This window comes from Melanerpes formicivorus, unplaced genomic scaffold (assembly GCF_026170545.1).
Source record: "Melanerpes formicivorus ecotype bairdi unplaced genomic scaffold, bMelFor1.0.p_v2 SCAF_105, whole genome shotgun sequence".
Taxonomy (NCBI): Eukaryota; Metazoa; Chordata; class Aves; order Piciformes; family Picidae; genus Melanerpes; species Melanerpes formicivorus.
In genome coordinates, this window is record NW_027142457.1 from 1,545,149 (window position 1) to 1,572,399 (window position 27,251).

General features: G+C 47.3%; 1 protein-coding gene across 7 annotated transcripts in view; it reads left to right on the forward strand.

The window, feature by feature from the left end:
- Positions 1 to 2,838: 2,838 nt before the first annotated feature.
- LYN (LYN proto-oncogene, Src family tyrosine kinase) overlaps positions 2,839 to 27,251 on the forward strand; it is a 50,827-nt gene continuing 26,414 nt past the window's right edge. The window contains exons 1-2 of one of the 7 annotated variants that reach the window (XM_068166741.1): positions 2,839 to 3,042; positions 26,810 to 26,946. In XM_068166741.1, coding sequence (XP_068022842.1) covers positions 26,815 to 26,946 — 132 coding nt within the window. In that variant the 5' untranslated portion in view covers positions 2,839 to 3,042; positions 26,810 to 26,814. Of the gene's footprint in view, positions 3,043 to 3,412; positions 3,434 to 3,641; positions 3,662 to 3,692; positions 3,816 to 11,259; positions 11,378 to 26,809; positions 26,947 to 27,251 lie in introns of those variants that run through there. The other 6 variants (XM_068166738.1, XM_068166734.1, XM_068166737.1 and 3 more) reach the window with 6 other exon arrangements.

Here is a 27,251-nt window from a genome sequence, read left to right on the forward strand (position 1 = left end):
ACAAAGCAGCAGCAACTTTTATTGACTTCCAGAGTTAGAGCACCTTAAGACAAGCACTTTTGCTGTGTGCTTGGGAATTAGAAGTAACAAAATGAAACTTTAAAAGGGTGAATTTAGGATTTATGGCTGGAAAATATCAGTGTAATGACATGTAAGCAGCTGTGCATGAGGCACACCACTGTCTACAGGACAGATGCCAGCTTTCCCTAATTCACCCTCCTGACTGTGTGCAGTCTTAGTCTGAATGACAGCTCAGATGTGGATTGATTCAACAGAGAGATCTGTGCATTGTTCCCCAAAGCATTTCAAATAATTTCCAAGCTTTCCCCCCAAATCAGTGAAGATCCCAACTTCATGTGTGAAACATTTCAACTAACCACAGTGGAACTGCCATTAAAAGTCCAGATTACTTTTTGGCCTGTTTTAATTTCTCTTCAGTGTCACAAAACTTTTTGCTTTTCCAGGCTGCAACCTGGAAACAAGAACAGGAACTGATGAATACACACACAATGGAATGGAATGGAATGGAATGGAATGGAATGGAATGGAATGGAATGGAATAGAATAGAATAGAATAGAATAGAATAGAATAGAATAGAATAGAATAGAATACCATACCATACCATACCATACCATACCATACCATACCATACCAAGTTGGAAGAGGCCTTTGAGATCATCGCATCCAACCTATCATCCAACATCATCTAATCAACTAAACCATGGCACCAAGCACCCCAACCAGCACCAGAACAAGAGGACACAGTCTCAAGCTGCTCCAGGGGAGGTTTAAGCTGGATGTTAGGAAGAAGTTCTACACAGAGAGAGTGATTGCCCATTGGAATGGGCTGCCAGGGGAGGTGGTGGAATCACCATCATTGGAGGTGTTTAGGAGGAGACTTGATGGGTGCTTGGTTGCATGGTCTAGTTGATTAGATGCTGTTGGATAATAGGTTGGACTTGATGATCTTGAAGGTCTCTTACAACCTGGTTTATTCTATTCCATTCTAATAAGAAAGGAAATGATGCAGAATGAATGCCAGAATGTACTGCTTCTATTTTTGGAGGGGGGGTTTGGGTGGGTGGTTTTTTTTCCCCCTCCAACAGCATGGTGTGCAGAATGGCTGTGTGACTTGGATCTCTTTTAATAATCCACTTTTCACTACTTGTGTAGAAATGGCTTCATTCTTCCAAAGCAGGTTAACAGTTCAGACTTTTAACTGCTTAATGACTATCCCCTGAGGAAGAAATAAAACACAGAAAGCCAATGCCTGCAGTGACCATGCAAATGCTGGAATTTCTAGGGAAAAAGACATTTTACTGTGTCAAACTGAGAACTTGTTTCCAACACTCTGGCTCATTCACAATAAACCCCCAGATATCTCAGTGGTTTAGTTTTATATGGTTCCTTGCTCTCTCTTTCCCTCTTCTGTGAAGAATTCAAATCCTTGTAAACCTATTTTTTAACAAAGTGATCTTTTCCCTGCTGGACCTTTTGGGGAATGAACTCAAGTGTTTCTTGGGATCTCTCTCAAATTACTGCCCTGTGCCACTTAACACTTTAATGACTAACCAATATTCTATTGCTGCTCTGCTTCTGGGTTCAAGTGTGCTGTAGGAAGTGCTCAGCAGCTATGAGAATGAGGCATACATAAAAACACAGAGTGAAGTTTGCTGTTTTCATTGCCTGTGACAGTTTGACTTAACTGTCCAGGGCCAGTTCCAGCTGTGATTAAGATCTGACTGCTTCTACAGCAGACTGAGTCCTCTAGCCCATGTGCTGGAGTCACAGCCTCAAAGCAGGACTGCAGCACATATTGGGGTGCAGGGATTGTGCCCATTGCACCTCACCGTGAGTGGCAGAGCTTTACATCTCTGTCCTACTGACATGATTCAGGTTCTCCCTCTTAAACCCATGGGAGTGTGCAGCATTCAGCCACGTTCAGCTCTTTGTATGCCCTGCTGGAAGTCCTCACCAGCTGCCCAGTCTGCTCCAACCTACAGATAGGCCTTGTTGGTGGGCTGCAGTAAAGGGTAGAGAGATACCTTTGAGCATCTTGCACCTAGCACCACTTTTGACTGTTCCCCAAATTTGTTCTGTTGTCCTCAGCACTTTATATGGAAAGTTTAAATGCTTTTCTTTTGAACCTCTGCACTTGAAATCCTAATGACCTGACTTCATCCAGGTGCTCTGGCAGTGCACATAGGACACGCTGACTCCAGTCCTTGCTCTTCCAGTTCTTCTTTTCAGCTGCATCCTCTGGGTGTTATGTCCACACATTTGTGATTTCCTGTTTTGCTGACCCATGAAATTTTATTTCACTTGTCAACAGGCTAGTAAATCATTCTTTAAAAAAGGAAAAAAAAGAAAAAGAAAAGAAAAAGGAAAATAAAATTAAAATATGACCTTAGTCGTTCCTTTTTTTTTCCCCTTTTTTCTTCCAACGGACCTTGGAAGTTGCCATAGTTGAGTTTTGTAGAAGCTTATGATGTTTTGGGGGGCTGTTGGTGGAACAAGCCAGCCTTCTCTGCTTTGCCTCTCGGACTAACACGGTTTTATTTAGTTTCAACTTTTGATGGAGACCTCATCGAGTTTGCTCTGGAGTTCAGGGACACTTGCTCCGGGTAAAGGCAGAACCTCGAAACCCCTACCTTCCTTCCACGGCCCCTGCCCCACCTTGTCCCCGTCACAGCCCCGCTCCTCCGCTCCGGGCTTCAGCCGACGGATCCGCTCCTCCCCGCCGGCAGCCATCGGCCGCCCGCTCCTCGCTGCCCTTCCCCTGCTCTCGCCCCGCTCTCCCTTGGCACCCCCGCATGCAAATTTCAGCCGGCACCAGGAAGTGAAGCCCAGAGGCTGCGAACCAACCGCTGCCGGCCCTCCGGGGTTCCTCCGCCGGCCGTCCCCCCTCTCCCGGCCGGCGGGGCAGCAGCTGCCGCTCCCCGCTCCCAGCGCCGGCCCCGCCGCCCCCGGGTCGCCCCGCTCGCCGCCCCGCCGGGAGCCGCTGAGTTCGCTCGCTGACGCTCAACTTGCGCACCCGGGAAGTAAGTGCCTTCGCCCATCGTTCCGCTGGGCACAGCGAGGGGAGGCAGCCCCGGCTCTCCCGGCTTCGCCCCGGGAGTGCCCCGGGAACGGCGTGGGGAAGCCGATCCGGCTCACCCGGCTTCTCCCCGGGAATGCGCCGGGCACGGCGAGGGGAGGCAGTCCCGGCTCACCCGGCTTCTCCCCGGGAATGCGCCGGGCACGGCGAGGGGAGGCAGTCCCGGCTCACCCGGCTTCTCCCCGGGAGTGCACCGGGAACAGCGTGGGGAAGCAGCCCCGGCTCGCCTGGTTTCTCCCCGGGAATGTGCCGGGAATGCACCGAGATCGCACCGAGAACAGCGGGGGCTGGTGCCCTGCTGGGCTGCCTCCGTGCCCCCGGCCACGGCCCGGCAGGTACAAGATGCTTTTCGGGGCGACTTGCCCGCAGCCCTGACTCTCGGACGAGGTGCTGCTACCGCTGCCTGAGCTTCCCGATGGGGTCTTAAAGGAAATGGGGCGTTTGAAACGCGGTAACCACTCCCCAAAGCGGGATTTACCTCTCGCCGCTTTGCCCGGCTTCAACTGTGAGGCTCGGGTGCCTTCTGGCTGTTTCCGTGCTGGAAAGCAAGCGTGTGAAATGAGGTGAGCAAAGGCTGCATTCGGTGTTCCGAGCCAAGGAGATAGCCCTGACCTGGGAGAAACAGAGTGGCCTCTGGGGATGCCTTCTTGCACTGCTTTTTTTCTAGGAGAGTAATTCCTGGAGTGGCTTCCAAGTTAAAGCTGGTTCCTCTTAACTGTAAGTTCAAAGGTGCTTGAGCTTAAAAGAGAGAAGAGAAAATGCCCTTGTGATGTTTGGTGCGTGGTGTTCCTTGCTGACTGCTATTGTAATAGAATTCTGTGCCTGAGGAATGGTCTTGAGGAGTTTTCTCCTTCCAGTTTTAATTCTGGATCTGAAACTCAAGCTAGGTCTTCCTAGCTGATGTTTCACCTTAAGTAAAGCAGTTAAGAGTTTCTGTTGGAATGGCATCTTTTCTGTGTTTGCAGTGACTGGGTGTGCAAGAACTCATCCTGCTCCTTGCTGTTGACACTAAGGATCAAAGAGATTAACACTTAAAGTGTGTTTAGCCACATGCTTGTTTCTGTGGATATACCCAGGGAGCACAGAGGCTGAGTTCTTACTCTGCTGTCTGATCTGAAACCCTACATCAGTAGCCCATCTCTTGCTTTCCATTCCCACCTTTAGGAAAAAAAACCAAGCCATCTGACCATTCTTAGCATATTTTAGCACATCAGAGTCTCTTCCAGTCTTCACCTTGATTTTTCTTATGGAGGATACATGCTTGGTGTGTGTTAATCATTTGTACACACAGTTATTCTCAAGCCTGAATATTAATATAAAACCCATGGGCTAAACCTTTAATTTCTTTGATTTAATCCTCTTGAGAAAGGAAGTGGCAGGAGTGACATGAGGAGCATAATTAGATAGGAACCAGTGTGGATTATAGAACAAAACTCTTAAGTTGGTTTGCAGGTCTGAGAGAACTTGTTTCCCTGGTAGAACTGAGAAACCTTTGTGTCTGTGAAGGAAGGGGTTTGCTGTGCCTGTTGTAGGGGTCTGGGGGAATACTTGTACAGCCCCAGTCCTTATACAAGCCATAGATGTGAGCAAGAAGCTATTTCCATGGGCAGGATAAGCCAGCTCCACAAGCCATGGTACATCAAGTCGTTGTTTGTCAAAATTCAATTACATTTGCAGCCTGTCTGCTGTTGCTGTGCTGGAAGGTTCAGTCTCCTGTATTATCTGTGTCTGCTCCTGGTGATTCTGTGTCTGCTCCTGGTGATGTCACTAAATCCTGGTGCAAAGTGGAAATGACATTTTGTAGCTGCATCCCATAAAGCACCTGGAAGACTTCTGTAATTTGAAAGTCTCTGTTAGCTGCAAGTGTGCCTAAAGTACCGAGAGCTAGGTGGTGTCCCGGCCGTGGTGTCTGCACTCATTGTGGTGTCACTGAAGAGCTGGGTTTCTTTTGGTTTGTTTGGGGTTTGCTGGGGTGGGTTGGTTTGTTTGTTTGTCGGTGGGTTTGTTTGCTTGAATTTAAAAGGAGGTTATTTTTTGTTGGTAAATTGCAAAGCTCTGTTGGGAAAATGTAGCCCAGTTTTGTTGATGGGCGAGGCAAATTGTTTGTGTGAATCGTTTCTAACCCAGGACTGAAGGGCAGAGCAGGTGTTGCCTTCTCTCTCTCTCTTGTGCTGGGATACTGTATCTTTATTAGAGGCACTGAAAAGTATGGATGAGAAAAATCAAATGGTTTATCCCTAAAAAAAAAAGACAGTAGCAACAGGCTAGAAGTCAGCTAGGTCCTGGTAGCAGAAAGTTGTGAAGTCTTGGGCAAGGATGAAAATTAATGAACTCCCATCAACAGATGTCTCATTCTATGAAGCTCATTTATAACGTTTTTCCTTCCTCATCTCAGTTTTGTAAGTGACAGACTAGTCAGAAAATGATTACTGATTTAGTAAGAGAAAGTTCTAGTTGTAATGATCTGTTGTGGAGAGGGTTTTCTTACCTGTAACGGTGCAGAACGATCATCTTTGTTTGTACAGTAGCTGGCTGCCATGAAGTTACTCTGCTTCTCTCCTCTATTTTTATTGTTGAGCAAATAATGTGGGGTTTTTCCTACACAAATAAGCAGAGGACAAGGTAAGAGCTGTCCTTGTAAGTTCCTGGACCAGTGGAGTTGTGCAGTGGCTTTTTCAGGCCATGCAATGAATTATGAAGCTTTCACATATGAAGTCAACCCTCATTGCCTTTAAGATGTCCAGTTTTTAATGGTGCCCTTTCAAGACAGTTTCCATAAATGTGAAAATCATTCTTGCATGTATTTATGAATATCTAAGTGCTTATGAATGTATGAGTAACTCTGTCATAATACTTTCTTCCCCCCTCCCCCCCCCCCCATTTATCTATGTAATTGATCTCTCTTCCTATGGCCTCATTGGCTCTTGTAAGATAAATGGCACTGCAGAGCAGCAAGTGTTGCTGGAAGCAAGTCCTAAAGTGGGAACTGAAGAAGGTCCAAGGTGCTCCTGGCTCAGCTTAGTAGCTGATCTTCAGTGGGTGGCTCACAGGACCAGAGACCCTACATCTGGGCCTTCTTGTACTGCACGTGAGAGAGCAGCACTTGACCTCTCTGCTCAGGAAAGTTTAAGAACTGCGGTACTTAGCCTCAGATGTGATTGCATTTGTGCTGTGTTTCCTATCTGTACCTGTTATTTGGACTCTTAATGGGCGTCCTTGAGGTTTTGGATTGAACTGTGTTGATCCTGAACCAAGTTCTATCTGTTTGAAAGGGCTTGGTGATCTCAGATGTGATTGCATTTCTGCTGTGTTTCCTATCTGTACCTGTTATTTGGACTCTTAATGGGCGTCCTTGAGGTTTTGGATGGAAATGTTTTGGTCCTGAACCAAGTTCTATCTGTTTGAAAGGGCTTGGTGATCTGGGGAGGGGTTGAGTCTTTCCCCCTTTCCGTGTGTGCATATTCTGAGTGACTGAGTGACTTTATTTCATGTCCAGGGAGCTGTAGAGCTGATTTTACTTTGGGGCTCCAGGAAGTCCTCTGTAAAACTGAATGGACGCAGGAAACAAGTAGATGAGGAATATATGAAAGCATGGGGTGAGCCCTGGAGGTAGATGAGGACTCCTACTGCTCTAGAAGGATGGCTGTACACAGAGGTGTATTTTTGCAGCACTGGTGGGTGTCAGCTGCCATGTGCAGGAGATGGGAGGAGAATCTCTTGGCTAGGGATCCTGGGAGTGTGTGTGTGAGCTTTGTGTGCATACTTCCTTCTGAAGCTATGGAGCCCAGTGTGTAAATAATTACACCAAACCACCTGACTCTGTTGTATTTGTTGCTATTTCACACCTATACAATTTCTGCCTCTAAGAGGAAAAGCTTCATTTGTGATGGAGAACCAGGAGTCCGGGTGAAGAATGGAATGTGTCCAGAGAAGGGCAACAAAGCTAGGGGTGGTGGTTTGGAGCACAAGCCCTGTGAGGAGAGGCTGAGGGAACTGGGATTGCTTAGCTCAGAGAAGAGGAGGCTCAGAGGAGACCTTACTGCTGTCTACAACTACCTGAAGGGAGGTTGTAGCCAGGTGGGGGTTGGTCTCTTCTCCCAGGCAACCAGCACCAGAACAAGAGGACACAGTCTCAAGCTGCACCAGGGGAGGTTTAGGCTGGATGTTAGGAAGAAGTTCTTCATAGAAAGAGAGATTGATCATTGGAATGTGCTGCCCAGGGAGGTGGTGAAGTCACCATCCCTGGAGGTGTTTAAGAGGAGACTGGCTGAGGCACTTGGTGCCATGGTTTAGTTGATTAGATGGTGTTGGGCGATAGGTTGGACTTGATGATCTCGAAGGTCTTTTCCAACCTGGTTAATTCTATTCTATTCTATTCTATTCTATTCTATTCTATTCTATTCTATTCTATTCTATTCTATTCTATTCTATTCTATTCTATTGATTAGGACTTCTCTTTTCCTACTCCCTATTTCTCTCCTTTATTTGTGTCCCTTCTTTCATGAGTTGAAGTGTTAGAGATGATACAGGGAGAAAGGATTCCAGCCATGCCACGGGGAAACAATATAGGTTAAAACCCTAAGAAGTAAAATTCTATTCATATGAGAACAGCCTTTAGTGAGGCATCCAAGGAGAAGGAGACTGCCATAGTGTGAACACTCATGGGACCTCCTCAAAGAAACCAGCTTGTGCTAACAAAAGGCAAACGCAACATAGCTGTCCTTAGTGTGGCTGTCCCTAGTTTAAACTTCATTGTCCTTCAGGGAAGGATGGAAAGGTCTGTGCTTTCATATTTATTTTTGCCTGATTGAAATACATTTCCTGTTGACATTGTCACTAAATGCTGTCATTTCCGAGGCTGAATCACTCACCGTGGTGTTCAGCATCTTTCCTGCAAATGTGGCCTCGTGGAACAAAATGCACAGGCAGGATTCATCTTGGGTTGGAAGCATTTCCTCCAAATGTTTATGAGGTACTGGTATTTGTTGTGTGCCTGGTGGAGGTAAATAGGTGGAGGTATTTTTGGCAGCCAAACGTCAGGAGAGAGGTTGCTATTTTGACAGCAATGCTTTGCTGGGGAGGGAGGAAGGAGGAGACCAGGGGAAGGTGGAGGAATGGGTGGATCTCATTTCTCCGGGGTAAAAAGGGGTCACTAACACCATTTGCATCCCTGAAGTCAGCATCATGGTCTGCCTTTTTCAAACTGCTGGCATCTGAAGTATCTACAATGGGTTCCTGTGTTTGCACAGCTCTATCTTGCTTCTTCAGTTCAAAGGGCTCAGATGATAAACAGTCTGAACAATGTGTCCTTCTTCCTCTATGGTCTCTGCTGTCTGTATCATGAGGCTACTTCTTCCTGTCTAAATTGAGGTCGAAGTGTTGTAGAATTTGCTGCTGCAATGTGCAAAGGCCTCTGTTGTACTGTGACCTTTCTTGCAACCAAGCCACTTCTTTGGAAGTGCCTGTGACAGCAAATTGGGATTATCTTAAACTGGAAATTGGGGTAGCTCACCACGGGGATCAAAGTTTGGGATGCAGCTACTCCTCTGGACTGGTGTTTTCTGCAGAGCTGCTGGAAGTCTAAACATGATAAAAGCCTGGAGGGAGTGAACTCCCTCTGGGACATCTTCTTAACTACTCCTTTGTTACTTTAGCAGAAGGCCATTTCAGGAAGTTCATCAACAAAAGCACAGTCTGTTAAGTGGGCTTTCTGATGTGACATCTGTAACATATTCCTGTTTCCTTCATTAGTTGGTGCAGTTGGGTGTTTACAGACCTGCCTGATCAATTTTGGAGGGGATTGAAATCCTACTCAAATGCTTTCTTGGGCATAAACTGAAACAATATGGTCTTACAGGAGTTAGTTGGCTGCTAAGCAGGTTTGTTCCTTGTGTGCATGGCTGTACTAGGGGCTTAGAGCAAAACTCATATTAAAAGGTGAAGCGTGTGTTTGAGTGAATTCCTCCATGATGAGAATTATACATCAGCAGGTCTGACCTATGACTAAGTTTTGCTCTGTCCAAAGGAAACATTTCCTGGTAGTATCAACTGAGTGGGGAAAGATGTGGCTAGCAGTGCATCAGTTGTGTTCATTGGAGCTGCCTCCTCAAGTAGCTCATGCCAGCAACGTGAGGCTTACACTAAAGAGACCCAGTGGGCAGAAAATGGTTTCCTCCAGGGCAGCCCCAGCCTCACCATATGTCTTGATGGGATTTGTAAAACCCTTCAGTAAGTGCTGAGTGCCTCAGGGTAGCTGTGATTCAGGTGGCAGCAGATGAGAGCTGGAGAACAGGGTTAAGTGATGGTCAGAGTTGGTGTGAGTGCCACTGAGGAAGTGAAAGTTTTGGGTAAACACGCAGGAAGGGGATGGGTGGGAGAAAGAGGAAATCCTATGTTGGATGTTCTGGGTTCAGCTTGTCCAAAAGACGTTGCAAGAGTCATTCAAATGTGCTGCTACGGCAGAGCTGAGCATGAAAATGAGATTCAAAGTACATTTTTGTAACTCCAGATCTAGCATTGCAAAAGGTCTGCTCAGCTGTGCAAAGGCTACAGAGGAGCATTGCAGCCTGTGATGGGTGTGGGAAGTCCTTCCTTTTAAGCAACTCTGCTGCAGTATTGCTGCTGTGGCACTTTTGTCTTCCTTTTTCTGCCTTGTGAGGTCTTTGCTTTGTCACCAGTTTCCAGACGTATTTGCAGTGGCTGCAAGAGGGATTGCAGCAGCTGTCCTGACACCAGGGCAGAAACACCAGGCCATGCTCAAGTGGATGCTAAGCTCATTTCTCTTGGGGTGTAGATGGCCTGATTGATGGTTTCTGCTAGGCAAGCAGTGGACGCAAGTGCTGAGCTTGCCTCATCTGAACATCTCCCACTGCATTTCCTGGGTAGCAGTTCCCATCCCTCTGCTGTGATGCTTGCAAGTGTGTCTGAAAAACCTTGGAACCACCCTGCTTCAAATGTCTTCATTATCACTAATGGGCTGTGAAATTTGGGCCTTTTTCTCCCTAGTTTCCTGGGAAAAGACACATTTTAGTCTTTCTCCTGCTGTAGCAGAACTCCCTTCCTGCCACTGTGCTGTTTCCTTCTCCCATCATTCTTTTATTCCACACACAGCCCCCACCCCCAATCATTCTGTTGTTCCTTTCTGTCCAGCTTTGTCTTCAGGACTGTCAGCAGTCTAAGCTGTTTATATATAATCTCCTGATTTAGATACCTGTGCAGCAACTTTTCCCCCTTCCAGAAAAAAAGGTCTCAGCACCTTTCATAATCTAATTGCCATTTGTATTCTACTTGTGGAATGTCTGCCCCAAAATATGCACCCTCAGCCCCTTGAAGAGGTGTGAAGGTCAGTGGAGTACCAAGCTGGCAGTACTGACCTGGTCTTCACAGTATGTGCCTCCTTAAGGGGCAGCTTTGTACTTCTGTAGATGGCCAACTCTTCTAGCTAGAGCATAGAGTGGGTAGGTGTGAAGTGCCTTTAGAGCCAACTGCCAGAGTTTACTGCATCTAAATTTAAATGGTGGCCACAACCTGACTTGAAGGAAGCTAGTTTCTGTCCCCAGGATGGTCAGTATGGACTCTGCTAGCCCTTTCTCACAGTCTCCAGCTGCACCAGGGGAAGTTTAAGCTGGTAGTGAGGAGAAAGTTCTTCACAGAAAGAGTAATTTGCCCTTGGAATGTGCTGCCCAGGGAGGTGGTGGAGTCACCATCCCTGGAGGTGTTCTAAAAAGGATTGGATGTGACACTTGAAGCCATGGTTTAATTAGTCAGGAGGTGTTGGGTGTTAGGTAATAGGTTGGACTTGATCTCTGAGGTCTTTTCCAGCCTGGCTGATTCTATGATTCTCTGCTGTTCTGCCATGCTGCTCTGGCCTGTGGTCAAGTTCCATTTCTGTTTGTGCAGGAGGCTTTTTCTGTGCTATGTGGTGGCAGATAAAAAATAAACCTTTTGAGCCAGCACTGCCCCTGCTTGTAAATCCACCTGGTTCGGTGAAGCAGAGCGTGGATCTATTGGAGTGTGCACTGGCCTGTGAAGAGGAAAACAAGGCTTGGTGTTGTGGGGAGGTGGTGCTAAGGCAACAGCTCTCGTTGCAGGACTTCTGTGCTGTGCTCTCCTTGGTGTCAGCAATGCCCCACACACTCTCTCTGCCCCCACAGAAAGTGAAACTTGAGAAACTGAGCTTTGGGAAGGCAATGCAAGCTCTGAAGAACCAACTTCAGTAGAGCTGGCAGCGGGAGAAGAGATTTGGCTGGTGAACAAGTCAGGGGGGAAAGGTGCTTCAGGTGAGATGTTTCTGCTCCCAGTGGAGCATTTGAGCAAGTCTGGAGGTACAAGTGTCAGCAAGTGCAAAATGCAGCATTTGAATAGCTTATTGGAACTGGAGGTCAGAGCAGTGTTCTCCAATGTAATGTATTTGATTGTGTGCAATGGTAGGCTTTTCCTGCTGGGTTTGGGTGGGTGAAAAGATCTTTCCCTTGCTCCTGCAATAAAAGGAAACATACCAAGATGCTTGGCATGGCTTGGCACAGGAGAGAAATTTCTCCTCTGGGCATGGGATACAGTTTCAGTGATGTAACTGTATTATGTTCATTACATGTTCTGTATCTTCTCATACTGAGGGAGATTCTGTGCTGTCCTAGGGATTGTGATTGTCTCTACCCTGTTAGTTACCACCTCCTGCATTCTTATTGGATTGGGCTTTCTCTTTTTCTCTCAACTTCTGCAGTCTCCCCTCTTTATTTGTGCTAGGGGAGGTTTAGGCTGGATGTTAGGAAGCAGTTCTTCACAGGAAGAGAGATTGGCCATTGGAATGTGCTGCCCAGGGAGGTGGTGGAGTCACCATCCCTGGAGGTGTTTAGGAAGAGACTGGATGAGGCACTTGGTGCCATGGTTTAGTTGATCAGGTGGTGTTGGGTGATAGGTTGGACTTGATGATCTCAAAGGTCTTTTCCAACCTCGTCTCATCTCTTCTCTTCTCTTCTCTCTCTCTTCTGTTCTCTATCTCTCTCTTCTCTCTCTCTTCTGTTCTCTATCTCTCCTCTCCTCTCCTCTCCTCTCTCCTCTCCTCTCTCCTCTCCTCTCCTCTCTCCTCTCCTCTCTCCTCTCCTCTCTCCTCTCCTCTCTCCTCTTCTCTCTCCTCTTCTCTCAGTGATTTCAGCCTCCACTCCTCCACCTTTTCTCCTATGGTTTTTGTTAGACTAAGAGCTTCCCATGCATGCCCAATAATGAAGCAGTCTCAATGGGTTTTAAAATCAATTTCTTTGCACAATGCTTAATCCTATGGAATTCAAATGAAAGTTCATTGTGGACTCATTGCAGCTCCCCTGAAACAGTCTTGGGTAACCACTGTGAACACTGATTTGTTCTTACTTCTTGCTTGGGAAGTTAGCTGCTGTGAGTGCTGAACTCACATAGGAACACTGGGGCTTGGGCACAGTCTAAGATGTTTTAGAATCATGGAACTGTTAGGGTTGGAAGGGACCTTAGGGATCATCTGGTTCCAATCCCCTGCCATGGGCAGGGACACCTCACACTAGATCAGGTTGCTCAGAGCCTGCTAGGTGCAGTGTCATTATTACTAAACCCTGCCCCTCAGCACCACATCTACAAGGCTTTTAAATCCTTCCAGGGATCCTTCAGGGCTTGACAACCCTTTCAGGCAAGAATTTTTCCCTAATGTCCAATCTAAACCTCTCCTGGTACAACTTCATCCTGTTTCCTCTTGCTCTATCACTTGTTACTTTGGAGAACAGACTCCCAAGGACTCTCAAGGACTTAACCTAAAATCCTCCAAAATTTGCTCCTGATACAGCTCTTTTAGTTCTCTTTCTCATATCTGCATCAAACTGTTGGTTCAGACAATACCCTTTGGTGCCCCTGCACCTCTCCCAAATGGCAGCAGCTTACTAAGCTGGGGGAGAAATCAACTGGAACATGCCTGGTTTAGATTTGTGCCGTAAATAAGTTGGTAAAGAAACCTCTGTGAAGTGCCAGAGCCTGGAGTACAATCTTACAGCCTGGAAGTTAAGGGATGTTTTGCTACCTAAACCAGTGAGGACAAGATGTGGTGGTTCCTCACAGACATACTTACACAGTTAGTGCTGAATGTTCTTCTGGTATCCCTGCAAAGCACAAAGCTTTGTTTTTTGCTGCTGGGATTTCCTGGCACTGGATTAGACACTGTCTGACGATTATTTCTTTTGAGAACTCTTGCAACTTCCTCTTGCGACTTCAGAAAACTTGTTCAAGATTTGCTAACTTCCAGGAGGAACTGGATTCTGAGTAAGAGTCCACATCAGCCTGAATGATTTAACCCCAAAAACTTCACCTGAGTTTAGAGTCCTTTCTCAGCTCTGTGTCACATACCCCAGTACAATGGCCTGTATTTCAGGGGGGGTTCTTTTGTATGGGTCTGGTGCTGTATAGACACCAGTCTGCTGGAGAAATACCTGAACCTGAATGCTGGTGTTTGAAGAGGGTGAAAAATGAATCTGACTTTCTATTGTGAGTTATTTAGAATAGAATAGAATAGAATTAACCAGGTTGGAAAAGACCACAGAGATCATGGAGTCCAACCTATCACCCAACACCATCTGATCAACTAAACCAAGTGCCCATCCAGACTCTTCCTAAACACCTCCAGTGATGGTGACTCCACCACCTCCCTGGGCAGCACATTCCAATGGCAAATCTCTCTTTCTATGAAGAACTTCATAACACCCAGCCTAAACCTCCCCTGTCACAGCTTGAGACTGTGTCCTCTTGTTCTGGTGCTGGTTGCCTGGGAGAAGAGACCAACCCCCACCTGGCTACAACCTCCCTTCAGGTAGTTGTAGAGAGCAAGAAGGTCTCCTCTGAGCCTCTTCTCCAGGCTAAGCAACCCCAGCTCCCTCAGCCTCTCCTCACAGGGCTGTGCTCCAGACCCCTCCCCAGCTTTGTTGCCCTTCTCTGGACACCTTCCAGCAACTCAACATCTTTCCTAAACTGAAGAGCCCAGAACTGAACACAAGACTCAACCAGTTCAGAGTACAGGGGCAGAACGACTCCCCTGCTCCTGCTTGAGACAGAAGCTCAAGGCATAATGCAGTGCTGTTATAACAAGAATGCCGTATTTGAGTTGCAATTTTGGCCATGGGGCGCCTGTCAGCATTTAAACATGGAGGTGAGAGCAGATGAAGAAGCCCTCAGACCAATGGAGCAGGCTGGTAAACACAGCATGGTGCAAGATAATGAGTTCCAAAACCACCAGCCCTAGTACAGAGACACAAAAGTCCTTCTGCTCTAATTTAATCACAACTCTCTCTCTGAAATGTGTCAGAGCAGGGAAGGTTTCTAACAATTGATTTGTTCCATGAGGATGTGGTTCCCTGGATTTGAGAGAACAGGAGCTTGTCATGCACAAGGGATCTGCTCCCCCTTTTCTCCTGTCTTTTTAAACACCCTGAAAACAGAAGACAAACCCAAAGCAGAAGTGGTGTACATTCTGAGGCCACCCTCAAAACCTTCATCAGAGCTCACTGGCTGTGAATTTGCTGTCCCCCCTCAAGTTCTCAAGGACACAGTGTGATAATTCCATGATCTTTGACTCTTGCTTACAGTGTGGCAATGGGGTTTGAATTACAGGTATGTCTCAAAGCAAAACATCACACCTGCAAAAGACTTTTCATTGCCAGCAACACCTCGAAGGCCATGTTTATAAATAAACCTGCTCCTCCCCTTAGCCATAGTAGCTGTTAATGCTTCTCCCCAACCCATGTTTGTCTGGACCTGTGGAGGGTCAGCTTTAGGCTGCCTTTCTTGAAGGAGGTGAAGGGTTCAAGTATCAGCTGCTGGCTGGGCATACACCTTCCTGTGAGCCTTCATCCCATGTCTTCTGAGGCTCAATCAAACAGGGAGAGGCTAAGTTTCTCCTTCAAGTATCACAAGGCTGGGGAGAGGCCTTGAGCACAGCCCTGTGAGGAGAGGCTGAGGGAGCTGGGGTTGCTTAGCCTGGAGAAGAGGAGGCTCAGGGGTGACCTCATTGCCCTCTACAACTACCTGAAAGGTGGTTGTAGCTGGGAAGGGGTTGGTCTCTTCTCCCAGGCAACCAGCACCAGAACAAGAGGACACAGTCTCAAGCTGTGCCAGGGGAGGTTTAGACTCGAGGTGAGGAGGAAGTTCTTCACCGAGCGAGTCATTCGGCATTGGAACCGGTTGCCCAGGGAGGTGGTTGAGTCATCGACCCTGGAGGCGTTCAAGGGGAGATTGGACGTGGCACTTGGTGCCATGGTCTAGTCATGGGGTCTGTGTTGATAGGTTGGACTCGATGATCCTCGAGGTCCTTTCCAACCTAAGTGATACTGTGATACTGTGATACCTAGTTAAATGCTGGCTGCTGCAAAGAATCTTGTGCAAGGTCACTTCTCACTCAGTGTGATTGTGTTCTTTCAAGTACATTCACAAGTATGTTGAAATCAACACCAGGGTAAACCATCTGTCTGTTTCAGGCAGGCATTTTGGCTGTTCTACTGATGTGGAAACCCTTCTTGCACCCCTCAGGACTGGACCTTGTTTTGGGAGGCTAACTGTGTGTGAAGAAGGGAGGAGTGAGGACCTAGGTACATAGTGCTGGGAGTGAAGGACAGGTGGCAGATCTGTGTTCTCACCGTGAAGCTTGTCCTTCTGCCCTTCTGTCATGTTGCTTGTTATGAGGATGACATCATTTGGGCTACTTACAGCATCATAGAACTGTTTCAATTGGAAAAGACCTCTAAGACCATTGAGTCCAACCATCAGCCTAGCACCACCATGTCCACACATTTCTCAATCACCTCTAGGGGTGGTGACTCCACCACCTCCCTGAGCAGCCTGCTCCAGTGCCTGACCACTCTGTCAGGAAAGAAGTTCTTCCTAAAACCCAGCCTAAACCTCCCCTGCTTCAATTTGAGGCCACTTCCTCTTGTTCTATCACCTGATACTAGGCAGAAGAGACTGATCCCTGCCTCACTACAATCTCCTTTCAGGTAGCTGTAGAGAGCAATGAGGTCTCCCTGCAGTCTCCTCTTCTCCAGACTAAACCACCCCAGTTCCAAAACCCTTTTTATGGGTAGCTTCTTGTTTTCCTGTGCCACAGTGATTGTTACAGTCATCAAAAAGGGAGGGGAGAAGGTTCCTTGTGGAACATGGATATCTACAAAGCTCAGGACATCTATTAAACGACTGAAGGTTCAGCACATTGCCATTATAGGCCAAAATCATTCATTTAAAACTAGGGGGGAAAAATGCATATGAATTACAGATACACTCAAAATGGAATGTAGGTGATGGGATTTGCTGGCTGGAGATGGACACTTCCAAATGAGTTGGGGGAAAAAGACTGTTGATCCTCTTCAGTGTAGTCATCTGGCCAAATTCTCGTCTGGAAATGGAAATCTGGTTGTATGGAGCTCCTGTTTGTCATTACTGAGGCTTTTATTAGCAAAGAAGTGACATTTTTGCTTAGAGTTTGCATGACACTTCAGTCTGGAAAGTAGAATCATAGAATTGTTAGGGTTGGAAGGGATCTTGAGGATCATCCAGTTCCAACCCCCCTGCCACGGGCAGGGACATCTCACACTACATCAGGTTGCTCAGCCTGGCCTTAAAGACTTCCATGGATGAGGCTTCTACCACCTCCCTGGGCAACCTGTGCCAGTTTCTAACCACCCTAATGGGGAGGTCCTTTGGGATCTTTACCTTGCAGTTGGGTTCTGGGCTCTCTGTTCCGTTTCATACGATCCTTCAGCAGAATTTGGCAGCAGCATTTATTCTGCGACGACAAACGAAGAAGTCATTTGGCCTTTTCCCCTGTCTTCAAAAGAGAGTGCTGTGGAGAACAAAAAAAAGCAAGCAAAGAGTTGAGGAAATGGAAGCTGTGGTTGCCTGAGGGCTGGCAAAGTGAATTAATTCATTGTTGATATTGGTTCCAAATTCGGGAGGGTGCAGTCGAGGCAAATGATTGTCATAAAGCGCAGCGAGTGCTGTGAGGTCAGGAACCAGATGTTAGTTTAAGGCTTGGTTTAAAATCAGTGCCAAAACGACTGACTCCATGGGCCTGGCACATTTTCATTCCATAGAAAGTCTGTTATGCAGTCTTAACAAAAAAATCCCTCTGGTGCAGCTTCACTTTTTCTTCTGCCTTGGTATTTGCCTTCGGTTGAATAAATAAGGGGAAGGATCAGTCCTTGGTACCACTATATTTTGTTTCACTTCAGTGTAATGTTTTGTTTCAGGATCTCATTCTCAGCTTTTCCCATTGGTGTAGGACCTCAGTGACTTTAGCTGTTTTCAGTGGTTTTGTCTTGACTTTTCAGTGTTGTGTTTGTTTGTTTAGGTTTGGGGTTTAGTTTAGTTTTTGTACCGCTGACTTTTGGGGGTGGGTGGGGGTGGAGAGTTGGTTTGGTTTTCATTTTGGTGGTGTTTTGCCACTTCTTTTTTTTTTTTTTTTGGTACCACTGCCAAAATTACAGAATCACAGAATAGAGCTGGTTGGAAGAGACCTCCAAGATCATCCTGTCCAACCTTTGACCCAGCGCTGAAGGGTCAACACTAAACCGTGTCTCTAAGTGCCAGGCCTGCAGGCTGCTTAAATGCCTCCAGGGATGGTGACTCCAGCACTGCCCTGGGCAGAGCATTCCAATGTCTGAGAACCCTCTCAGTGAAGAAATATTTCCCAATATCCAGCCTGAACCTCCCCTGGTGCAGCTTGTAATCGTTTCCTCTAGTCCTGTTGCTTGCCACTAAGGAGAAGAGGCTGCCCCCTCCTTGCTCTAACCTCCCTTCAGAGAGCAATAAGGTCTCCTCTCAGCCTTCCCTTCTCCAGACTGAACAACCCCAGCTCCCTCTGCCACTCCTTGTAGACCAGGTGCTCCAGCATGAAAAAAGCTTTCAAGAAATCCAGGCAAAAGCTGTGATAGGGTTATAGAAAACCAGAGGATGCTTCTTTCTTGGCCAAGATTCCTCCCCCCTATCAGAGCCACCTTTCATCTCATCAGCTGTGATGTTATTTATTACCTGTGTTGTGGTGTCACCTGTGAGTTCCAACAAAGGTCTTGCATCATTCAGCTGAGTGCTGAACAAACTTATCCTCTCCCAAGAGACTTAAGGGCTGGGCTGTGGATTAGTGTCATTTGAATATACAAAGCTGATTTACCTGAACAGATACAGTTAGCTTGACCAAGCTGCTCCTGTTTCAAAGGCTGCAGAGGGAAGAACATAATCCTCAGCTCTTGCCTGAGCACAGCAGATTTCTGTGTGACTGTCTCAGATCACATCATACTTAGAAGTTTGAAAGGTGATAAGTCACAGAATCAATCACAGCGTGGTGGGGGTGGGAAGGGACCTCTGGAGATCATCCATTCCAACTCCCCTGCTACAGCAGGGCACCCACAGCAGTTTGCCCAGGATCACAATGCTCAGGTGGGTTTGGAAGCTCTCCAGAGAAGGAAACTCCACCACCTCTCTGGGCAGCCTGCTCCAGGGCCCTGGCAACTTCAAGGTAAAGAAGTTTCTCCTGATGTCCAGATGGAACCTCCTGGGCTCTAGTTTGCTCCTATTGCCCCTTGTCCTGTTGCTGCACACCACTGAAAAGAGACTGGCCCCAGCCAGAGAATCTGGACCTGCACAAATATGCTTAACTAAAAGAAAAAGAGAGAGATTAAAATACAGAAGGTGAGGAGTGATTGAAACACAAAACCATTTCAGCAGAAGGACAAGGGAAGAACAAGCTGCTTGAGTTCCCCTAGTTGGTCTCAAGTGCAAAACCAAGATGCAGGAAGTGAAAGAAGCCCAAGATGAAAACTGCCCCAGGAGTTGTGTGTTTGCAAGACTCGAGTCTGGTGAAAGTTACCAGGCAGCCAGGACTCACAGTACAATTTCAGGAGCGGGGTGGGTGTGTGCATGTGTACATCTACATGTAGGGTTTGGGGGTGTCAGGTGGTGACAAACACCCCAGGAGCCAGCAATGGTCACTGGCAGCCCAGCAGGCAGCTGTGTGCTGAGCTGCATCCAGAGCAGGGAGAGCAGCAGCACTGGGAGGGGATTCTGCCCCTCTGCTCTGGTAAGAACATACCTGGAGCACTGCATCCAGTTCTGGTGCCTCCAGCACAAAAGGGACATGGAACTGCTGGAGAGGGTCCAGAGCAGGCCACCAAGATGATCAGAGGGCTGGAGAACATCCCCTGTGTGGACAGGCTGAGAGTTGGGGCTGTTCAGGCTGGAGAACAGAAGGCTCCAGGGAGACCTGGGAGCAGCTTTCCAGTGTCTGAAGGGGCTAGAAGAGAGCTGGGGAGAGACTCTTTACAAGGGCTTGTAATGACAGGATGAGAGGCAATGGACTGAAGGTGGAGGAGGCAAGATTGAGACCAGAGATTAGGAAGAAATTCTTTACAGTGATGCTTTTGTCTGTCCTTGGCCAGAGGGGGCTTGAGTCTTCCTCCCCAGCAGTTTTAGATCTCAACTGATCACTCTGTGTGTTTGTTTTCCAAGACACTTCTGCCTTGACCTTGAGGACGAGGCAGAGAAGTCTCACATTCTTGATTACTCAGGAGATCTGCTGGAGGCATCGCTGTTACCTCTGCCTGGATAACTTGTGAAGCAGCAGCAAACCAGCTGGCATGCAAGGCCAGAGTGAAGTGTCTGGAACAGAGGAGAGGAGAGAGATTCTACTCCAGCTTTGAAAGAGGTGTTAAGAGTGAAAATCATTTACCCTTCTGCTCTCTAAGCTGCTTTAAAGCCCTAGGTTTAAAAGCAGTTGGGGTTTTAAATACATATAGGTGGAAATAACTGCCTCTTGTTCTTTGATTCAGAAGGTTAAATACAGACCAAAGTTTGAGGCTCAGAATAATCTGGGGCTCTTGATTATTTAAATATTTAACATTTTAAACTTGTAAACACCCCCCCCCCTTTAAACTTCTTACTGCACTGCCTCTCCTATTTGGAGAGCAACTTACACCTAGGCACAAGAACTGTTGTGGCTGAAATGAAGAGTTTGCTGCTTATAAACCTCGTCAGTGAATACAAATTTGTTTCATTTATGCCCCTGCTGAAGTCCATGTGAATAAATGTGCTGCAAGCCAAAGGCAGCACCAAAGTTCTGGCTGATTCTGTGAGCACCACCCTCAGGACTGCTGCTTCTAGTCATGATTTCTGACCTTCTGATATTCATTTGATAAAATAGAGGTGTGGTGTGGTTCTAATTCCTTTTGAAGGGACTTTACCATTGGCAAAGCCAAAGTATAACCTGGTTTAGTTGGGGGGTGGGGGAGGTGGGGGTGTGTGCTGTTTAAGGCTTGCATTTTTCTGCCAAGGCTAAAATGAAGCCACTCTAAACTGTAGGACAAGAGGTAATGGATATAAACTGCAGCACAGGAGGTTCCACCTCAGTATGAGGAGGAACTTCTTCACTGAGAGGGTCACAGAGCACAACCATTGAGGCTGTGGAGTCTCCTTCTCAGGAGACCTTCAAGCCCCATCTGGATGTGTTCCTGTGTGACCTGTGCTGGATTCTATGGTCCTGCTCTGGCAGGGGCGGGGGTTGGACTCAATGATCTCTGGAGGTCCCTTCCAACCCCTAACATCCTGTGAGCCTGTGTGATCTGAGGATCATTTTCATGAAGACATGACTGGGCTGGAGGAAAGCCCAGGTGTGTCAGGTGAATCTTATAGGAACTGAATTCTCATGGGTAACAGAATCAGCAGGTGGAGAGTAGCTGTGCCCATGAGCAGAGCAACAGAAGAGATTGGCTTCGTAGGTGACGCAGAGGATAAGCCCTGGGAGGAAATGAAACTTCAAGTGCTGCTGCTGGTGGACGGACAGGGAGTGGTCACATGAACCTCAACTGCATGCAGTAGGTGCTAGTGTGGCTTCAGCCCCATTGCTCTGCAGGTGAAGTAGCAAAGAGCACTGCTGAAGCAGTGGTGTTTTAGGGACAGACCACAGCTTTTAACCCTGGAACAATGTAGGAGTCCCTGCCACCCACCTGCCCAGCCCAGGCCATTTTGGAGTTAAGACCCAGGTGATGCAAGATGAGATAGGGGATTCAGAGTGAAAATTCAAGGCAAATGCCTCTGCAGACATCAACACTGGTGTCCATGGAGCCCCCTGCTGCAGGGACTGTTGTAGCTGTGTGATGCAATGTGCTTTTCCTGCAGCGAGAAGCTGTTACTTTGGTAGCAGTTTGTAGGAGGTAGTGTCCAGCAGAGAGCCACTAAGATGCTGAGGGGGCTGGAACAGCTGCCTTAGGGCAAGCTGAGAGACCTGGGGCTGTTTAGAACAGGAAACTGAAGTGGGATCTTATTCATAGAATCAATAAGGTTGGAAAAGACCTCAGAGATCATGCAGTCCAACCTGTCACCAACACCTCCTGACAACTAAACCATGGCTTCAAGTGCCACATCCAATCCCCTCTTAAACACCTCCAGGGATGGTGACTCCACCACCTCCCTGGGCAGCACATTCCAATGGCTAACAACTCTTCCTGTGAAGAGCTTTCTCCTCACCTCGAGCCTAAACTTCCCCTGGTGCAGCTTATAAATATCTAAAGAGCAAGTGTCAAGAGGATGGGGCCAGGCAAGGAGGCAAAGAGCACGAACTGGAGCGCAGGAGGTTCATGTAAACATAAGGGGAAAAAAAATCTTCACTTTGAGGGTGGCAGAGCCCTGGAACAGGCTGCCCAGAGAGGCTGTGGGGTCTTTGACTCTGTCAGCATTGAAAACTCCCCTGGACTTGTTCCTAGGTGGCTTACCCTGAGTGATGCTGCTCTAGCAGGGGGGTTGGACCAGATGATCTTGAGAGGTCCCTTGCACACACACAACCCCACACCACCATTCTGTGATTATAGAGTTTCTTTTGATTAAGAGTTTCTCTTTTATGTGTGAAATAAATGAGAAGCATGGTTAGAAAGCAGTGTCTCCTGTATTGCAAAGCAATTGGAAGGGGAAATGTTGGAGCAGAGACTGAAAGCATTCCCTCTAAGGTCTGCAAACACTAATGTAGCTTCCCTTCTAGAGGTGCTGTGCTCTCTGGATTGCTCTTTGCTTACCATACTCTCTTTATGTCTGCTCAAAAGGCTTCCTTGCTGCTACAGCAACAGAGAGCTATGCAAATAGAGATTTTTGCACCTGAGTGAAGTGTTTTATTTATGCATTAGTGAACTTCCCCCCTTTCAGATTCTCCCTGTGCCTACTGTATAAACTAAAAGATGTACACAGCACACACATGGGGTTTTTTCCTTTCTGTTTCAAAGCTGCTTTCTGGTTTGTTTTTGCACAGGGAATCTGCTAGGGTTGAGCATTTGTGAAGCTGACTTTGGTAATGGGACAGGACTTTGTCATTTGAAAAGCCAGTACAATGTGTGTGGAGGTGAGGAGAAAGTTCTTCCCAGAGAGAGTTGTTAGCCATTGGGATGTGCTGCCCAGGGAGGTGGTGGAGTCCCCATCCCTGGAGGTGTTCAAGAGGGGATTGGATGTGGCACTTGGTGCCATGGTTTGGTCATGAGGTCTGTGGTGACAGGTTGGACTGGATGATCTTTGAGGTCTCTTCCAGCCTTGGTGATTCTGTGATTGAGACCTTCCCACCAGTGCCTGTGGTTTGTATTTGCCCTGTGAATCTTTGCTTTGCCGCTGCTCTCAACACCCTGGGAAAGACCCCAGATCAGATTTCAGTTAAAAACCTTACTGTGTAACACTGTGCTGGAAACAAGACCGACTGGCATTGCCAAAGCTGAGCAGGAACTTTTGTAACCAAGGCAGTGATGAATCCTTTGGGCACTGCCTGCTCTCGGGGAAGCTTGAAACATGCAGCCTGGAGCTGAGTGCACGCAGCTTTAGCCTGTACAGCAGTGTAAGATCTTGTGGCCTTTGAAGAGTTCAAAGATCTTTTGTTTCACAGTATCAAAAGAACAAGTGCTCATTGATCTGGTTTCTTCTCCTGCTTGAAAACTATTTTTCAACCTTGTTTATGCTTTGTCTCCCTTTGTCTGCCTCTGTTTGTTTAGAAATTACCAAAGCCACGAAGTTAAACATGAAATTGAAGATCATGAACCTAACTATATCGATCTACACAGAGTGCTAAGCATTAGCTTGGGTATTTTTCATATGCTGCTTCTGCAAGATTCTGCAAGGCTTGTTTTATAATGAAACTGTAAGTCTCAGGATGTGTCTCCACCAGCAGTTTAGTTAGATCAGGGTCCCACTCCCAAAGCAGTTGCTGTAAGTCTCAGGATGTGTCTCCACCAGCAGTTTAGTTAGGTCAGGGTCCCACTCCCAAAGCAGTTGCTGTAAGTCTCAGGATGTCTCCACCAGCAGTTTAGTTAGATCAGGGTCCCACTCCCAAGGCAGTTGCTCTAAGTCTCAGGATGTGTCTCCACCAGCAGTTTAGTTAGGTCAGGGTCCCACTCCCAAGGCAGTTGTCCTTGCTTGCTGGGCTGTAGTTGGTGTTGTGGTATGTGTACAAGACTGGTACTGCTTTAGGAAGATGCAGATGGCTAAAGCCTTGCTGTGGTCTTGCTCCTACTGAATGAATGTTCAGCCCCTGGGGCTGTGCTGGAGTGAACTGGGCAGTAACCCCTCCTGAAGCAGCTATGGGTTTCAGCATCAGCTGGGGGGCTGCTTGGTAATGGAGACCTAGCTGAGTCCTGTGAGAACCACAGGATTTCACCTCCATGAGGAGAAAACCAAACACCAGTGCTTTGTGGTGAGGCTCAGGATGTTCTCTATGAAGCCATCACATCTATTCTCTCCCACACTGTGAGACTTCACACAACATCAAGGAGACTCCTGTGGGGTTATGGAGCCCCTGTACCTTGGCATTACTGATCCCTCGTGGCTACTGTCACAAACAAATGCAAACCTTGGCTTTGACAGCACAACCTCCTCACAGCAGGCTTAAGGTAGAGCTGTTTGTGTGCTTTAAGTTGCAGAAACAAAATGGGAGCAAAAAGGCTTTTTGCTGAGCTTACAGCAGCGCTGGGCAAGGTGCAGCCTCTGAAGGGGAAAGGGATTTTTGGCTGACAACTTGGATCCAATTACCTGATGTCCTCCACTTCAGCTGTTTTGTTCTGCAGAAGCAGAACTACCCAAGGTCAAAAAGGTCAGCACTTAGGTGGCTAAATACCTGACCTTGCAGATCCAGCAGGTAATTGAACACTGGGCTTGCTGATGTGAGCATGCAAACCCCAACCTGCCTGGGGGTGCAGAGAAATGCTCCCAGGAACCATTAACTGCGGAACAGGAGTCATCCTCTATTAGATATAAATCATTTATATATATATATATTTAAATCCTTCTCAGTATTTCAAAACAGCTGGTCTGTAACCCATGTAGAACTGAGAATTTGGAAGAATCTGGGTGGTTTGGACTTGGTTTGGTTTGCCCACAGACCAAAATTAAACATCTAAAGAGTTCAGCTTCCAAGGGAAGAATCTGGCTGAAAGAGCCCTCAGTGCCTTCAAACAAGTATGGGAACACTGAAATGTGGACACACAAGAGGAGAAACTCTTCTCTGCCTCAGTGGGATGATGATGCCTGGTCATTGCCTATTGATTTTCTGTATGATGCCTTTTAGTCTTATTTCAAGAGAAGATGAGAAGGGGAGCAATGATAAGCCAGTATCACAGTTCATCACTGCTGCAACCTTAGGGACACTTGAGAGTTCTTGGGGGTAGGTGACAGATGATTTGTAGAGATGGTAGGAGAGGAGGTGCAGTCCTTGTGTTTAGGAAAGAAGCAGAAGAAAAGCTTCAGCTCCTTTCAGGCAAGGTTTACGTTGGATATTAGGAAGAGTTTCTTTGCTGCAAGAGTGGTCAGGCAGTGGAACAGGCTGCCCAGGGAGGTGGTGGAGTCACCATCCCTGGAGGTGTTCAAAAAACATGTAGATCACAGAATCACCAGGGCTGGAAGAGACCTCAAAGATCATCAAGTCCAACCTGTCACCACAGACCTCATGACCAAACCATGGCACCAAGTGCCACATCCCATCCCCTCTTGAACACCTCCAGGGATGGGGACTCCACCACCTCCCTGGGCAGCACATTCCAATGGCTAACAACTCTCTCAGTGAAGAACTTTCTCCTCACATAGATGGGGCACTTGGGGACAGGGTTTAATGGCCATGGAGGTGTTGGGTTGATGGTCTTAGAAGTCTCTTCCAAGTGAAATGTTTCAGTGATTCCATGATTTCTGTGGACAGGGCAGTGCATCTGTCATCATGTGGTGCTTCCTCAATGGCAGGATGGAAGATTACATGAGGGTGATGTGACGCAGTGAGACCTGCCCTGTGAGAGTGCTTGTGGCCTGGGCTTGTTACTATAGTCAGTTGGGATTGTGGTTATTATCAGCATTGTTCAAAAGTACAAGGCCAAATATCAACTTGGGCCACTCTGGCTGATTTTCCTGCCTGTAAGGGTAGGGTGTGTAAGACCCCAGCACAAGGAACAGTTGTGTCTGCAAGTGGACACCTCTGCTGCTGCAACTGTTAACTGCAATGACCTTTTCTATCCCAGAGATGAAGGTAGAAGTGAGATGGAGCACAGGGTGTTACTCTCCTCTTTAGCTTCTCCAGCTGTGCTTTATAGTCAGTGCTGGTTTCTTGAGCCCATGTGTGCACTGGGCTCCTATTTTAGGTTTTACATTGTTCTTCAAAGATCTGCCTTTAAAGATTAATTAGAGCAAGGGAGGGGGTGAGAGTGTGTGCCTGCCAGGGAAAAATGTGACTGTGAACCTAGCATTAGAGCACTGACCTGAAAGGAGGGAGAGAGAAGAAGGAAGGAGAGGTTTGAATATTGTTCCTAGTGGATTCTTTGAAGAGTAAGTATAATTACTGTCCTCTGAGGGAGGGATCTAGAGGTAATGCTGTAGGTATGCCTGCTGAAGTGCTGTGTAATTACATCTTGGGATTAGCAGGCAGGCTGCAGTCATGTAGATGCTAACAGCTGTATCTGGTCGGGCATGGATGCACATCCTGAGAGAAGAATTAGCCTTCCAAACTGTGCTGAAGGAGAAATCCTCCTGTGCTGCTGTGCCCTCACCTCAGCTGTTTCAGAGCAACAGCCCTGTCTGAGCATGGAGATTCATTACTGGAGATGACAGCAGCCGTGTAGCAGCCATGGGGCTGGGGCTGCACGAGTCAGCAGCCTCCTGTGAGGCGAGGAACAGAGTCAAACAGAGCTCCCTGCCAGCCTGGCATGCGCAGGATGAGGTGGGGAGATACAGGTGGGGCTAACTCCAGCTGCACCTCATCATCTGGACTGGAATTTTCCCCTGCTTCTTCCAAAGCAGCCTTTTCCTCTAAAACACAAGGAATTAAGTTTTCATTACAGCAGTTATCTTTTCTTCTCTCTGTTCTGAAGCTTGCAGAGAGGCATAAAGAGGGGTGTGGGGTTCGGGGCGACGGGCTGCTCAATCTGGAAGTGTCGAGATGATCAATAACTAAGTTGAAATCTTCACCTCACCTGTGGACTCAGGCAAAACAAATCTTTTCTTTCCTTTGCAGCAGGAGAATAAAAAAACCCCCACACCCCAAAAAGAGCTTTCCATGCGTGCCCCTAACCTTCAGCTGCTCTGCCCACGAACTATTGTGTGTGAAAAGGAAGCAAGCTTAGGCTGCACGGCCCGGAGGACTGGATGGGAAATGGCTTGGCTTTAGGGCATAATGGGGGTGGGTTTGTTTGGTTTGTTTAATGCCTTTTTTGTTCCAACAGGAAATATGGGATGTATAAAATCAAAAAGGAAAGAGAGTCTGCATGGAGATGGGCTAGATTTGAAGAACCAACCAGTACGTAAAACTGAACGAACTATTTATGTGAGGGATCCAACGTCCAATAAACAGCAAAGGCCAGTAAGTAGATAGTCTCAGGGGAGAATTCCAGTAGCAAGATCAAAGCATGACTGGCATAACTTACATTTCAATCCCAAGCACGTGCATGAAGCAATTCAAATGGGGGTTTTTAACCCCACAACTGGGCTTTTAGCCTTCTGCAGTTCGCCCTCGGTGAACTAAGCATCGAAGAAATAAACAGCAGTAATCGGTGGTTTGTTGCTCGTGGCTTTGCCTGTCGTAGTTTGAGGGTGCTTAAGGCAGCACTCATCCTTGGCAAGGCTTCTGCCTCTGCAGAGGAATGTTAGAAACCCTGCAGTAGCTGA